Source organism: Oenanthe melanoleuca, chromosome 10, assembly GCF_029582105.1.
Source record: "Oenanthe melanoleuca isolate GR-GAL-2019-014 chromosome 10, OMel1.0, whole genome shotgun sequence".
NCBI lineage: Eukaryota > Metazoa > Chordata > Aves > Passeriformes > Muscicapidae > Oenanthe > Oenanthe melanoleuca.
In genome coordinates, this window is record NC_079344.1 from 7,820,315 (window position 1) to 7,833,516 (window position 13,202).

Sequence of the window (13,202 nt, forward strand, 5' to 3'; positions counted from 1 at the left end):
TGTTTGCATCAGCGTGCACAGCTAGAATGAGCAATTCTATTGTTGTACACTTAATCTTGTTTGATTTTATTAGAAGTTCCTTAGGCAATAGATAAATGTGGTAGTACAGGGTTAGGCAGTGTGTGCCCAGCCTTTCATCCTGCCTGGACTTTGGAAAGGTTAAGGCAGCACTCCCTGCAGCTTCTGGAGGCCTCTGTTCTACAGGTGAGCAGTTTCTTCATGTTTGGTTTCTGAGGTGTTTCTGAGTTACGGAATTGAGTAATATTTTTAAAATTAAAACTGCAGACTATCTCTGTAAGCAGTCTGTGTCTAAAGACAGTCCAAAAAATACAAATTTAAAAAAACAGCCCAACAATTTTCTCATGAGCAGAGATGAGGATCAACCTCTTAGAACAAAAAATGCAGAAAAAAAGGCTGCAGTGTGATTATACAAAGGCAGCTGGAAACAGAAAATTGAGAAACTCAAAAAATATATAAAAAGGGGGAGTTTGGGTGTTTTGAAGGATGTGACTATAAACCCTGGGGCTATTTTCTCTTTAGAGAAGTCTCTTGTATTAACAAAAATGTCTGATCTCCGTGTCACACTTTTAAAGATACTGATTTGTGTGTTCTTCCGGTACATTTTCTGTCCAAGAAAACCCAGGAACTGTGATTGTTCTTTTTGAAAAGAGAGTCTTTGCCTGTCACTGGGGGATGCACTCCATGAGAGCTCATTTATTATTAATTATTGATCTAGTAAGTGTTTTGGTGTTATTTTATTAAGCTTGATCATTTTGCTGGTTTTCTGTCTATAGAAAAGGGCTCCTCGATTATAGTTCAGGGCTGGTGCTTACAGGTAACCTGGAAGAGTTCGGACACTGAAGAGCGGTGGTCTCTGTATGGCAGGTGCTGTGGTGGCCGTGGTTCTGGTGCCGCTCAGGCCGATGTGGGTGACCTGTGCTCTGTGTGTGTAGGTGGGACTGGGCTGCTGCCCGGGATGGAGGCCAATGCCGAGCGCGCAGCTGGGTCTCGATCCGGGAGTGGCAGAGGGCCAGGTTTAGGACTGGCGTTTCAAAACTTCGGGAAGCACGGGGTTGGAGCTGTCGGCGCCAGCGGTACGTGCCCCTCGCGGCACTCCTGTCCACTCCTGTGCACCCCTGTCCTCCCCTCCCCTGCCCTGCCCTGTCCTGCCCGGCCGGAGCGCGGCCTTTGCCCGCGGCCGGGCAGCACCCGGGGCCCGAGCCCCGCCCCGCCGCTCCCGGCGCCGGGCTCTGATCGCAGCCGGCTCCGATCGCAGCCGGGCCGGCGGCGCGCTCCTTCCCTGCCCTGCTCGGCGCCACGAGCGGTGAGTGCGGAGGGAGCGGGGCGGGGAGCGGCGGGGGCTCCGTGCTGCCGTGAGGGAGCGGGGCTGTGGGGCCGGGCCGAGCAGGCAGGCGGTGGGAGCGGAGCGGAGCGGAGCCGAGGGCCGTGCGGCGGGGCAGCCAGCGGGCCGCGGCGGCCTCCCGAGCGCAGACGGGGCCGTGCCCCAGCCCCGGGTCGCGGCCCTGCTCCCCCTGGCCCCGGGAGCCGCTCGCTCCCTCGCGGCTGCTGTGACCCGAGCCCAGGGCTCGCAGGCTCGGGAGCTGCCCGCCCGGCTCGCACACGTGCAGGGGTGGAATGCTCCAACTGCTGCTCTCTCGCCAGCTGTTTAACGAATTGCTGCAATGATCTGTACTTCTTGCCAGTATAACTTCTCCAACTTTAGTGATTCCGACTTGCTTCAGTAAACTGACGTAGGCAGTCTGAGGAGCTTAGCCCGTGGTAGGTGCCCTGCAGAGGAAGGAGCTGAGCTGTCCTGAGTGTTCTAGGTCTGGTTGAGACACTGAGGTACTGAGCTCTCCTGCTCAGTCTTAACTGTGATTTATTTAAAGTGCATTTTCTAAAGTATTAAACAGACTTATTTTAAAAACATGCAAACAAACAGCCTTAGAGTGAAAGGAAAAAGAGATTTGTGAACGGGGTCCACGTTTTAAAAGGCTGCCTGCACAGATGATAAACAGCCTTTTAAAGTGAAACTAACTTACTGTGGAATTGGGTGTTTTGTTCTGACTGGGGAGGGGGTGGGAAGAAAATGTTTGCATCTTGGAAACCTGTAAAACAAAATTATTAACATTTGTTTTACAGTGGATGCCTCTGAGATTTTTACCTCTCTGTCCCAAATTGTTACTGTAAGGATTAATAATGGGACATTATAAAGAATTCAGGGTACACAGACATAAGGAATGTCAAGATAGCACAGAAAAGTGCAGAATAAGTTGCTCAGCTACATCTGGTGTAGTGAATAATTTTTGAAGCTGACATTGGAAGATTTTCTTGAAATTATTTGAGGTTTCTGGTGTAATTTTTTAACTCTGGTCTGTAAGTAATATAAATAAGTAAATAAATGAAAAAGCTGTAATTCTTGCCTGGTGACTCGAGGAATTTATTATTATAATTTTTGCCTTGAAAACTAACCCACGTATTTAAATAAATATGAATTCTGCCTCCTATAATTGTTACTGGTGCCTTTCTTTATCTCCTAGCTTCCCACTTAATGAAAGATGTCACTATTTGGAGCAGTGTCCTCCTGCTCCCGTCTCTGTTCTGGTGTATGGTTGCTGAAACCAGGAATGCAGAAGATGAGCTCCTTGCACACAGCAGCCAGGTGTGCTGCCAGGGATTATTATCAAGTCCTTGTGTTGGGTGGAGGTGCTGGTGGAATCGCCATGACTGCTCGGATGAAGAGGAAAGTGGGGGCAGAAAATGTGGCTGTTGTTGAGCCAACTGAGGTGAGTCTCCCTCTGCTGTAAAGCACTATAAAGAATAAGTATTTTACATGTGACCACGTTTTTAGCTCCACATGTTTATAGCTGTGGAAAGTAAGCCAACTAAGCATCTTTCAAAAGGCTTTGTACAACACTTTCTTCTCAGTAAGATTTATGCAGCCCTGCAGCTTTGTCATGGAAAAATCTTGGTTATTTATATGCCTTCTTTTATTAAGAATAATACAATGTTCAGAGTACATTGCTCCCATTTGGAGTGATTTGCTTTAAGTCCCTTTAAACAGTTTTGAAATGTCCATTTGCACTTTTATTTCAGACTCATTACTATCAGCCAATGTGGACCCTGGTTGGTGGTGGTGCAAAGCAGCTGGTAGCTTCTGCACGTCCAATGGGAAGTGTAATTCCTAAAGGTGTTGAGTGGATCAAATCTCGAGTTACAGCATTAGATCCAGATAAGAACTGTGTCTGGCTGGAGAATGATATTAAGGTAATAACGTAAGAAAAGGAAAAAAAGGTTTTTATTTTATGTCATGGGTTGTCTGTCCACTTCCTGCAGATCCCCTTAGAGCTGCCTATTGAGCAAGGCCTCCAGCATCTAGGAGGCTGGGGAATTCCAATTAGTCATATGTACTCGATCCTAAAATATTTTTCTAACAAAAATTGTGGCAGATAACTATGTTAGAATAACCTCAACTTAAAATACTATTATCATAATTTTGCCCTGTTTATGGTGGAGTGAACAGAAAAGATAATATTTTGCTCCAGATTCCTGGGTCTGTGTATAACAAAGGCTGTGTGTATAACTCATAATGCAGTTAGCATTTTAATTAGAATTCCTAGAGTTTAATTTATGCTACTAATGCTCCCTATATCTCTTTCCTTGTGATTCTGTTGCTGTCAGCTAACTGAAATTTACTTTGAGGTAATGCTTTGGTTTCTTTGTCTAAAATACTTTCTGTTCCTTACACAACAGGTATCCTACAAGTATCTGATAATTGCTCTTGGAATTAGTCTGCATTATGAAAAGGTAATTGTTTTACCAGTGATCATATTTTTACTAATTTTAATAGCATCATGTAGATTCATTAAAGTAAGTGGCTTTTCAGTATTGCTTTTACTGCAAGGTATTGAACACTATGAATTAAAGAGCTAGAAGACAGACTAATGACTTTATTCCTTCCACAGATCCCTGTGTAATAATCCAAATTACCCTTGGGAAAGCCTTTTACAACAACTTTGTTGCATCTCTGTGGCAATATCAGCAGATGGGGTAGCAAGTTAAGTCTAGAACTTTAAGGCAACCTGTTATAATGAGATAATAAGGTGTGCTAATTGTAGTCTGAAGCATCTCATAATGTAAACAGAGTGAGGAACACAGAGCAGTCAATAAAATCTTAGCTGCAGAATTAGTTTGACCTATCCTCACCTTTCTTAAAGGATGCACTTCAAAAGGAGCCAGCTGAGTTACCAGGCTCATGTTTAAATAGGCCCTTCCTGTGTAGCATTTCCTGTGCACTTCACAGGGTGGCATTCAGAGAAAATGCTGGTGCAAGGATGACTGCAGTGATGTGCAGGAGAAGGAAAACACAAAGGAAAGAGATGTCTGAACAATTTGGCTCTGTGGTTTTACCCTGACCTGAAAACTATGTAGTACCTGACAATATACTTAAGTATCTCTTTGAAAAGCTTTCAAGATGTATGTCAAGCAAGAGCTGGTCTCAGCTACAGTCACAAATAAGCTCTGGTTGCAGCATATTCAGTGGCCCTCCTCTCAGTCCTCCTATCTATTGCTTCAGTACATGCTGATAAAAGTAAATTCAGTGCTCACTAGTAGAAGCCATGTAACACAGTTAATCACTCTGTAATGAAAACTCATAGTAACTTTAAAACAAAAGTGGACACTTGAAAAAGAGGGATGATTTCTCCTCACCAGCAGTGTACTTCTGGTGCAGACTGAAACGCAGTGCATGTAACATGACTCCATATTCTCACAGAATTTCTGCAGTTCATTATTTTGAAATGGGTACAACTTCCTTTCTCACAAGCAGATGCTCAGGTCGTAGTAGGAGTAAAAGGGAAATAATTACTGGATGCAGATTAGTTAAAATAAAATGACCCTAAGCAAATACAGGTATCTTCAACTGACTAGAGAAAGGTTTCATTCACCTTATAAATTTTCATAATGTTCTTTTTTTTTTTTTTTTTTTTTTTAACATGATTTTTACTTGTGATGTTGTGGCAGTGATTTTATACATTATTATCCTAATTTCAGTCTACAAAAACTTGGGTCTGGGTCTGCACTGAAGACTTATGCTCAGGTGTTGCAAACCAAAGTAATTTCATTAAATGCTACATCTACTAAATCATGTACTAAATTCTAAAGGAAATACCTGTTTTATTGCTTAGGCCTATTTTGAAAAATACCAACTAGCAAGTAAGTATGGACTTCCTTTTTGATAGAAACTTCTTATATAGTTGTTTCTCAGTCTGCATTTAATATTTGTCAATGATAACAAAACTTTTGCCATCTGTACTTGAAAACTTAATTTCTCTTTTCCTAGATCAAAGGCTTGCCTGAAGGTTTTAATTACCCTAAAATAGGTTCCAATTATTCAGTCCAGACAGTAGAGAAAACATGGAGAGCTTTACAAGATTTTAAGGAAGGAAATGCTATCTTCACTTTTCCAAATACTCCAGTGAAGTGTGCAGGGGCTCCTCAGAAGATCATGTATTTATCAGATGCATACTTGAGAAAAGTAAGTCTTTCACCCTCTCTGCCAGTGGTTGTTCTCACATTGGAAGGGAGGCTTGATCTAATGGGTTTCAGATGATCTTTAAATCAAATATAAACCACATGAGAGTACTGTAACGCAGGACTATTAAAGGTACTGAGCTGCTTTTTTTATTTTTAATGTGTAAGGAATGCAGGTAAATGGATTGTACATAAATATTTAGCATACATTTAATACCAGAGAAACTTGTAGAATTCAGAAATTCAATTCAGAATTTCATACTGGAAGAACTGCTTGGCCTGCTTCTGGTGAGCTACAGATACAACTGTTCTCAGTCTAATTCATAACTTCACGTGGTGCACCAAAATAAAGCTGGTTGGAATTGAGTCATTCTTATTACTTTAGGTACTTAATATCTGTTGCCGTTTTTCTGCTAGTCTGAAAAGTGACTATGCTTGCTCATTGGGGTGCATTGTCTCAGCATCAGGAGTCTTAGCCAGGCTATTAAAGCAAGCTTAGTGGAAGCAAAGACAACTTCAGGTGGAAGTGTCAGGCTTCATTTGTGTTTAAGTTTCATGAGCTTCCTACTGGGTGAGTACATGAATTGTGCATAGAAGTGAAGGTTTCAGAAAGCTTTTTAACACTAAACTGCTTGAAGAATTTAACTTGCATACAGCAGTTCCTCAGTGCCTTGCAGCCACCTCTTCTCACAAGTCGTTTATGTGAAGTGCCTACCTTCTAACATGCTGTGAAATATTAATTAAATATTCATTAATAATTGAACTGCATGAATAGTTCTATCACCTCTTTAGTAGTGCAGCACAGTTCTTTTGTCTCTTCTTGTCACAGTTTCTTAATAGAAAAGGCTAATTGGATCTCCTCCTGCAGACTGGAAAACGTTCCAAAGCAAACTTCATGTTCAACACTGCACTTGGTGTGATTTTTGGTGTTAAGAAATATGCTGATGCATTGCTTGAAGTAATAAAGGACAGGGATATTGCTGTTAACTACAAGCGCAACCTCATAGAAGTTCGAGCAGACAAGCAAGAAGCCGTGTTTGAAAACTTGGACAAACCTGGAGTGACTGAAGTTCATCAGGTCAGGAGCTTTCAGACCCCTCATTTGGTTCTATTTCTTTTCCTTGTGTACTGCAAAGTAACTTCTGCATTCTTATAACAGTCTACTTAGTTGTGTATTGCTGTTCCCCCCGAGACCACTCTTCTCTAACTTTAGCAGAATATAAAAAATACTGAAACCAAGGTGGAGAGAAGAAAAAATGTCTCATAAATTATGCCTGGAGTCGTGTATGTGGGAATGTCTCAGGTGTGTATGGAGGCAGGCAAATTGTCTCTGCTTGATAAGGTTCATGTTAATTAAAGTATGCACTTGAAATTTGAGAGCAGATTTTCATTCTATATACTGGTGTTTAAAAAACCAAAACACACACAAACCCATGAAACTCTCTCTCCACACTGTGCTTATTGCATTATACCAACAGATAGATTTTGCTCTGATGAACTGACCATTCTTTCTGTTTAGTATGAAATGCTTCATGTCACACCCCCAATGGGGCCACCTGCTGTACTCGTCAACAGTCCTGTCTCAGACGAAGGCGGCTGGGTGGATGTAGATAAGGAGACTCTACAACATAAAAAGTATTCCAATGTCTTTGGTATTGGAGACTGCACCAACCTTCCAACATCAAAAACTGCTGCAGCTGTAGGTAAAGTTGCATGTGCATGCTTGTGTGTGTAAATGACAAGACTGGAGTCACAGTAAGCTTTTTGTTTAGTTTGCTGCTCCTGAGATCATGACTTCAGTGTTGAGCTTTCAAAAAGACCAGAGTCTCCTGGGCTGACTAGATAGCTACAGACCATGTTGATGCCACTAACCCAGAAGTTCTGTTGTTCCAGATGCCTCACAGATGACCTAATTCTACTTTTTGTGTTCATAGAATGTCATATAATGAATGAACTATTTTCATATTACATCATCATTCAGTAATGAACCTTCCTGCTTTATCTTAGCTCCTCGTGCACGTGTCACCCTTTTGATAAGTCACTGTCAAAAAATTACATATTCTGGCCTTGTGACCACAGGTTCCACAATTAAAATACTTCAAGTGTATGGTATCACAACTGACAAAAAGCAAATAAAAGAGTAGAAAAAACCCCAGGGTATACAGTATGTTATTGATGGAATGAAAGAGTGGGGTACTTAACTACTTCAGTAAATGGGTCTACAGTTACAGCACTCAAAATGATACAGAACTTCAGTGTACCAGAATGTCAATGTTTGATAAGACTGAGCAGGTATAATTTATCATAGAAGAATGGGCATAGGCTAAAGATATCAGCTCAAGTTTCATTAAGCTTTAGCATGTTCAAAACACTGAGGCCAAAGCATTAGTCCTTTTTTTTTTTAATCTGGGTCAGTAAACTTACATGTAAGTTCAATTGCAGCTGAATTGTCCAACAAAATGCCTGGCTGCTACTGTTTGCTTCAAGTAATGACAATAATTGCTGGCTGAAATGTCTTACATTTATCTTTCTTTCTTGTTTAGCTGCACAGTCTGGAGTCCTTGATAAAACTATTTCTCTGGTAATGAAGAACGAGATACCAGTTAAAAAGGTACTTAGGACAGTTCTTGTCTTAGGGAGAAATTCTCCTGAATGTTTTCTCCTTTCTTAGGCAGGAAGTCTTGCAAGCAGCTGAGTGTGTGAACCAGAAAGCAGGAAAGGCTTGGCCTCTGCAGTTGTGGTGCTAGATGTTTACTTGCTGCATGTCTGAGTCATAATAGAATCACACAGTTCATGATACTTCCATTAAAAGTATTACCTCTTTGATTCCCTGACTTCTGAGTTGAGAGAAGGTTAGAGGCTGATTGGTCAGTGTTTTTCATCAGTACAAGTGATTTACTTACATTGTAAAACCAATACCTGCTCCAGAAACACTCTTGCAAACTTGCTTCTTCTGTGTTGGACGTGATCTTTTAGGAATTAAACTGAAGCTTCTGTACTACAGCTGTTAAGCCTATAAATATGCTCAAATTGAACCTTCAATTTTACCTTACACACAACTTCCTTGGGGCACTAACCTGAATATCCTGAAATTCTCTGGAAATTCTCATTAAAGATCCTGTTGGCTTGTTGAAGTAAACACCAGCTCTCATCCTGATCTGCTGGTCACCTGTTCCACTAGTTACAATAACCAACCATTAGTGACATTATACCCTATTGTTCTAGATTAGGTCCAATTTAAGCAATGTTGTTAAGCAGATCTACATTTTAAATGTAGGGTGGCTTAGTATTATGGTTAATAAACCAGAACTGGCTTAGCAGCCTTTCAGCTTCACTGATATTTACACTGTAAATGCAGAAACCTCCTAGGAAGTTATTTTGAAATGTGAATGTTAACTGTGTCTTGTAAGACGTCAGCCTTTAGGCTTTGGTCAGAATAATGAGAAGTGGGTATTTTTCATTGCAGTATGATGGATACACTTCCTGCCCCCTGGTAACAGGCTACAACAAGGTGATTCTGGCAGAGTTTGACTACAATGCTCAGCCTTTGGAGACTTTTCCCATTGACCAGAGTAAGGAGAGAGCAACCATGTACCACATGAAAGCTGATATGATGCCTCTGCTCTATTGGAATGCACTACTTAAGTAAGTATTGAAGAAAAACAATCAGGTAGACACCTGTTCTGGTTTAGTTCCTTGCTAGAATAGAAGCAGAGTTCATCCCCAGCCCTACTTCGATAGTATGTGAAAGAACTTTCTCTGTTTCCAGGGGATACTGGGGAGGACCAGCTCCTGTCAGGAAGCTAATGCATCTGGGCTTGAAGTAACTGCTGGTTCTCAGCATTGGTTAAAATCTTCCAAAGTGGACTGGTCTCACACTGGATCAATACATATCTTCCCTCTTGGAATACCAGGAAGACTTTTTTTTTTTTTAAATCAAGCTTTGGTCACTAATTCACTTTTCATCCTACTATGGATTAAAGTCTTCATAGTGCTCTTTCCCTGCTCTTTTGTGTAAACTGAGGCCTTAAACTACTTCTGCATTTACAAAGGAATCTGACCTTGCCTTACCCTTAAGATTACTAGAACAATTAATACTTTCAAATCTATTATGTATGTAAAATTTTCTTCCTGACTCTAAACTGAATTGTCTGCATCCAAGATCAATGTGTGCACATGTGTAGATTTAACAGTAACTCAATGCTAGTAAAATGGCCTGAAAGTCTCCTGTTCTCTTATTTTTGAAGAACATCAATCCTAATTTCTAAGCAAAACTGCTCCCTAATTCTTATAGGAATGCATGCAGAGTTTTGAAAGCAAAGTCAAAGCAGTGTCTGTGTATATGGATACACACACAATCTCCTAGGATAGTTGAGCCACAGTGTTTTAACCTGCGACCCTAAGAACATCATGGAGAGAGTCACCTGAGAACACATATTAGACTGAAGCACAATTTAGGATCACAGACAAGGGGGAAATGCTTTTTAATTATGACCATATAGAACTCCGTTTTCAAGGGAAAGGTTGAACAAAGTTGAGTTTGAGAGTTGAGTCTTCACAGAAGCTGGAACTTTAGAGGCAGTCAGGTAGACAGCATGGAGCAAACAGGAATCATCTTCATTCACAAGAATCAGCAGCAGCAGCTTATTTCTAAACAGAAGGATAGATGTGAACATAAAAGTTACAGCTTCATGCTTTTTCAACACAAGTTTTAAAATATTTGCCTTTGAATTACAATTTAATTATAAGCATAAACATATACCTGGGTGTTAAGCAATTCTTCAATCTTATTCTGGATCTGCCCATACACTTCATTAAACAGCTCCTCCTTTGATTTTGTCCCATCCAAATGCACTTAAAGGAAGTAAAATAAGAGAGCTGTAATAGAATGTCTCTGTAAGCTTGCCAGATCCTAATTTAAAAAGCATGCATCTAGCTGGTATCAGAGAAATATACTCTCTCCATCTGCTTCATTTACCTCCTCTCATGCATCTAACCAGTACCTATTGCACAGGTTTGAAAAGCAATCTCATAAAGTGCTTTTGTCATTAAAGACTTACCCACATCAACTCCAAGTTCTTCCATTATCTTCCTGTGCTTTACATACATAGGCCAAACGTGGCCATCAAACAATCCAGGTGGATCCGGTACAGTGTAATTCCTTGAACTGTAAATTAAGGCATTGTTACTCACAAATAGTCTAATAACAGTTCAGGGAAATGACGGATCCTTCATTGGGTTTCTCTACACATTGGCCTAAGCCCATTGACTCATGTTTGGCTTCTGAGTTTGTCAAAAGTTAGTAGTCAACAAGAGCTGCAAGCATCAAATTATGTAAAAAAATTCTAATTTGATGTGCAGGTACAAAGTGTTTAAAATGCAAAAGGAGTTCCCAAGACAGACTAATCTAAAATTGATTAATAAACTCTTTCAAGATATAGCAGAACTTTGGGTAAAATAGCTGTCAGCTTATTCCCCTAGAAATGTAATTCAAGTTTTCATCTGCAGTAAGAACAGTGTACATGTGCAACAATACAGCCAAATGTAAAACCTCAGGTAGTTCCAGACCTGGGAACTGTGTAACTGGAAAACCAGCATGGGATAAAGCCTAGTGAAAAGTTTGTGCAGAAACTGAGCATTACATACACGATACAGTATCTTGGTGGGAAGTTTTAGGTGAGTTTGGTGAAGGAAGCTACATTTGCCTTTATCCCTTCTCACCTAAAAGCTTTAGAGAAACAAAGTCTTGAATGGAGTAAGATATTATTGGGTTAGCAAAGAACTCAGACAAACTTACCTTCTTCTCCTTTTACACTCTTCATATGGAATGGAAAGAAAGTACCGATGGTGGAAAACATCAATCAATGGCCTGAAAGAGACATCTGTTTGGTTACACCTCAACTAATTAGTAGCAAAACCCAGAAAAGTAAAATATCCATTTCCCGTACTTAGAGTGACCTTTAGACTTGCGACACCTGACCTTGGCAGATGCCTGCTGCTAAATCTTGGTTTAGAACACATCTTTTTATTGCCTTGGAGGTTTGCCCATTACATAAAATAATGTAAAAATCAAAATGTATGAAAGCATGATTTATTACCTGTAGGTGTAAAGTAGGAAGCCTTCAACAATAAGAATGTGGATTGTTTCATCTCCTCCCTCCTTATCTTCCAAGATCTGGGCATCCAGTGTGTTGTTGATCCCATGAGAACGTTCAAACTTGACAGGGTTTTTTATCCAAGCATTTATGGTACTCATCATAGCTTCCATATCTAATGCACTTATCACTAAGGCAAAAAAAGACAACTATCATCAAGCAGTAATTAAATATCATCTAGTGATACAGTCACTACAAAACAGTGCACATAAAGAATCAAAATACTCGAAGATTTTGAGTTATGCTTTGATAACACTAAGAAAGGCTTACCATCATACTGTTTAAACCCATCTTCAACTTCTATTTCATCTTGGGGCTGAAACAGTAACAAGAAAAAAAAAACAAACCTGTTTGGTGAGGACAACTACTGAGAAGCTCAATACCCATTTTAAAGCAAGATTCAAGCTCCAAACCCTGAAGCTACAAAGGGGGATCTTAACCCTCCACCAGGTTCCTTTGCATGCAGATAAAACCAGCAGTAGAAGGCTCAGATAAAGCCGCCCGCTCCTCTATCTTCCCGCGGACACGAGCGCAGCGCTCCGCGGAAAGCCGTGGGGAGCCGCTGTAGCGCAGCTTATCCGGGGGCGCACGGCCCCGCCGGCGGCGCAGGAGCCGCGGGCAGGGCGGCGCAGGAGCCGCGGGCAGGGCGGCGCAGGAGCCGCGGGCAGGGCGGCGCAGGAGCCGCGGGCAGGGCGGCGCAGCGCGGGCAGCGCGCCAGCGGCGCGGGCGGGCGGAAGCCCGCGGGGGTCACCCCGCGCCTCCCGCGGCCTGCAGGGGCGGCGGGCCCGCTCACCTTGAAGAAGTCATCCTGGTGCACCACGCTGCAGTTGGGCAGGGCCCGCATCAGCCGGCGGGTCAGGGTGGTCTTGCCGCCGTTGGTGACCCTGCGGCGAGAGCGCGGCCGTCGGGAAGCGCCACGTGGGGGCCGCGTCCACCTCCCACCCCCACTGCGGCACCGGGAGGGGCCGGGATGAGACACCCGCGCCCGTCCCGCACCCCGAGCCGCTCTCCCCGCCCGGTCCCGGCTCTCACCCGCCGATGCCGATGATGATGTTCATGGCGCGTCCGGCGGCCGCCCGGCCCGACTCCTACTGCCTGTTTCTGAGGGGCAGGGAGGGACCCGGTGTCGCCGGTACCGGCCGTCTACGTGCCTGAGCCGGGACCCGGGCAGGGGGAAGGAAGGGGCCGGAGAAAGAGGAGAAGGTGGAGAGGGGAGAAGCCAAACGTCAACTGCTGAGCAGCGCCATGGTCGCTCAGAGCAGCAGCAGGGCCGGTCCGCGCCGCGCCGCGCGCTCCGCAAAGGGGGGCGGTGCCCGCGCGCGCGCGCCTTCTCCGCGCGTTCCGCCGCGCCCATTGGGCGGCCGCATCCTCCGCGCAGCCAATAGGAAGCGGCGTGACGCGAGCGGCTCGCGGTGATTGGCTGGGGCGCGCTCACTCACGCCCGGCCGTGTGACAGCGTGGCCGCTAGGGGGCGCTCGACAGCCTCCGCGCCGGGGAAGGGCGGAGGCGGAACGG

At 43.3% G+C, this 13,202-nt stretch overlaps 2 protein-coding genes across 4 annotated transcripts; one reads left to right on the forward strand and one right to left on the reverse strand.

Moving 5' to 3' along the window:
- The first annotated feature begins 125 nt into the window (after positions 1 to 125).
- Positions 126 to 9,757, forward strand: SQOR (sulfide quinone oxidoreductase). Of its 3 annotated transcripts, none has more exons than XM_056499668.1 (10): positions 126 to 204; positions 2,541 to 2,786; positions 3,097 to 3,267; positions 3,754 to 3,807; positions 5,342 to 5,536; positions 6,401 to 6,610; positions 7,052 to 7,235; positions 8,076 to 8,143; positions 8,999 to 9,177; positions 9,302 to 9,757. In XM_056499668.1, the coding sequence occupies exons 2-10, from the start codon at positions 2,559 to 2,561 to the stop codon at positions 9,357 to 9,359; spliced, it is 1,347 nt and encodes a 448-aa protein (XP_056355643.1). In that variant the 5' UTR covers positions 126 to 204; positions 2,541 to 2,558; the 3' UTR covers positions 9,360 to 9,757. The 3 variants fall into 3 exon arrangements, with proteins under 3 accessions (XP_056355643.1, XP_056355641.1, XP_056355642.1); XM_056499666.1 differs by lacking the exon at positions 126 to 204 and adding an exon at positions 1,075 to 1,324; XM_056499667.1 differs by lacking the exon at positions 126 to 204 and adding an exon at positions 1,698 to 1,779.
- A 242-nt stretch (positions 9,758 to 9,999) lies between these two features.
- On the reverse strand, positions 10,000 to 13,046 carry LOC130257301 (nicotinamide riboside kinase 2-like). Its single transcript, XM_056499670.1, has 8 exons — positions 12,720 to 13,046; positions 12,481 to 12,571; positions 11,958 to 12,003; positions 11,631 to 11,817; positions 11,330 to 11,401; positions 10,593 to 10,699; positions 10,295 to 10,386; positions 10,000 to 10,182 (listed from the first exon to the last, which is right to left on the reverse strand). The coding sequence occupies exons 1-8, from the start codon at positions 12,743 to 12,745 to the stop codon at positions 10,177 to 10,179; spliced, it is 627 nt and encodes a 208-aa protein (XP_056355645.1). The 5' UTR covers positions 12,746 to 13,046; the 3' UTR covers positions 10,000 to 10,176.
- Positions 13,047 to 13,202: the final 156 nt, after the last annotated feature.

What these genes read in the sequence shown, in the direction of transcription:
- SQOR (XM_056499668.1), top strand. Translation starts at nt 2,559, where the DNA reads ATGTCACTATTTGGAGCAGTGTCCTCCTGCTCCCGTCTCTGTTCTGGT. An exon ending in GAGTGACTGAAGTTCATCAG is followed by an intron (nt 6,611 to 7,051) that starts GTCAGGAGCTTT and finishes CTTTCTGTTTAG; the next exon opens with TATGAAATGCTTCATGTCAC. An exon ending in TATTGGAATGCACTACTTAA is followed by an intron (nt 9,178 to 9,301) that starts GTAAGTATTGAA and finishes CTCTGTTTCCAG; the next exon opens with GGGATACTGGGGAGGACCAG.
- LOC130257301 (XM_056499670.1), bottom strand. Translation starts at nt 12,745, where the DNA reads ATGAACATCATCATCGGCATCGGCGG. An exon ending in ACCAGGATGACTTCTTCAAG is followed by an intron (nt 12,004 to 12,480) that starts GTGAGCGGGCCC and finishes TTACTGTTTCAG; the next exon opens with CCCCAAGATGAAATAGAAGT. An exon ending in GAGTGTAAAAGGAGAAGAAG is followed by an intron (nt 10,700 to 11,329) that starts GTAAGTTTGTCT and finishes CTTAATTTACAG; the next exon opens with TTCAAGGAATTACACTGTAC.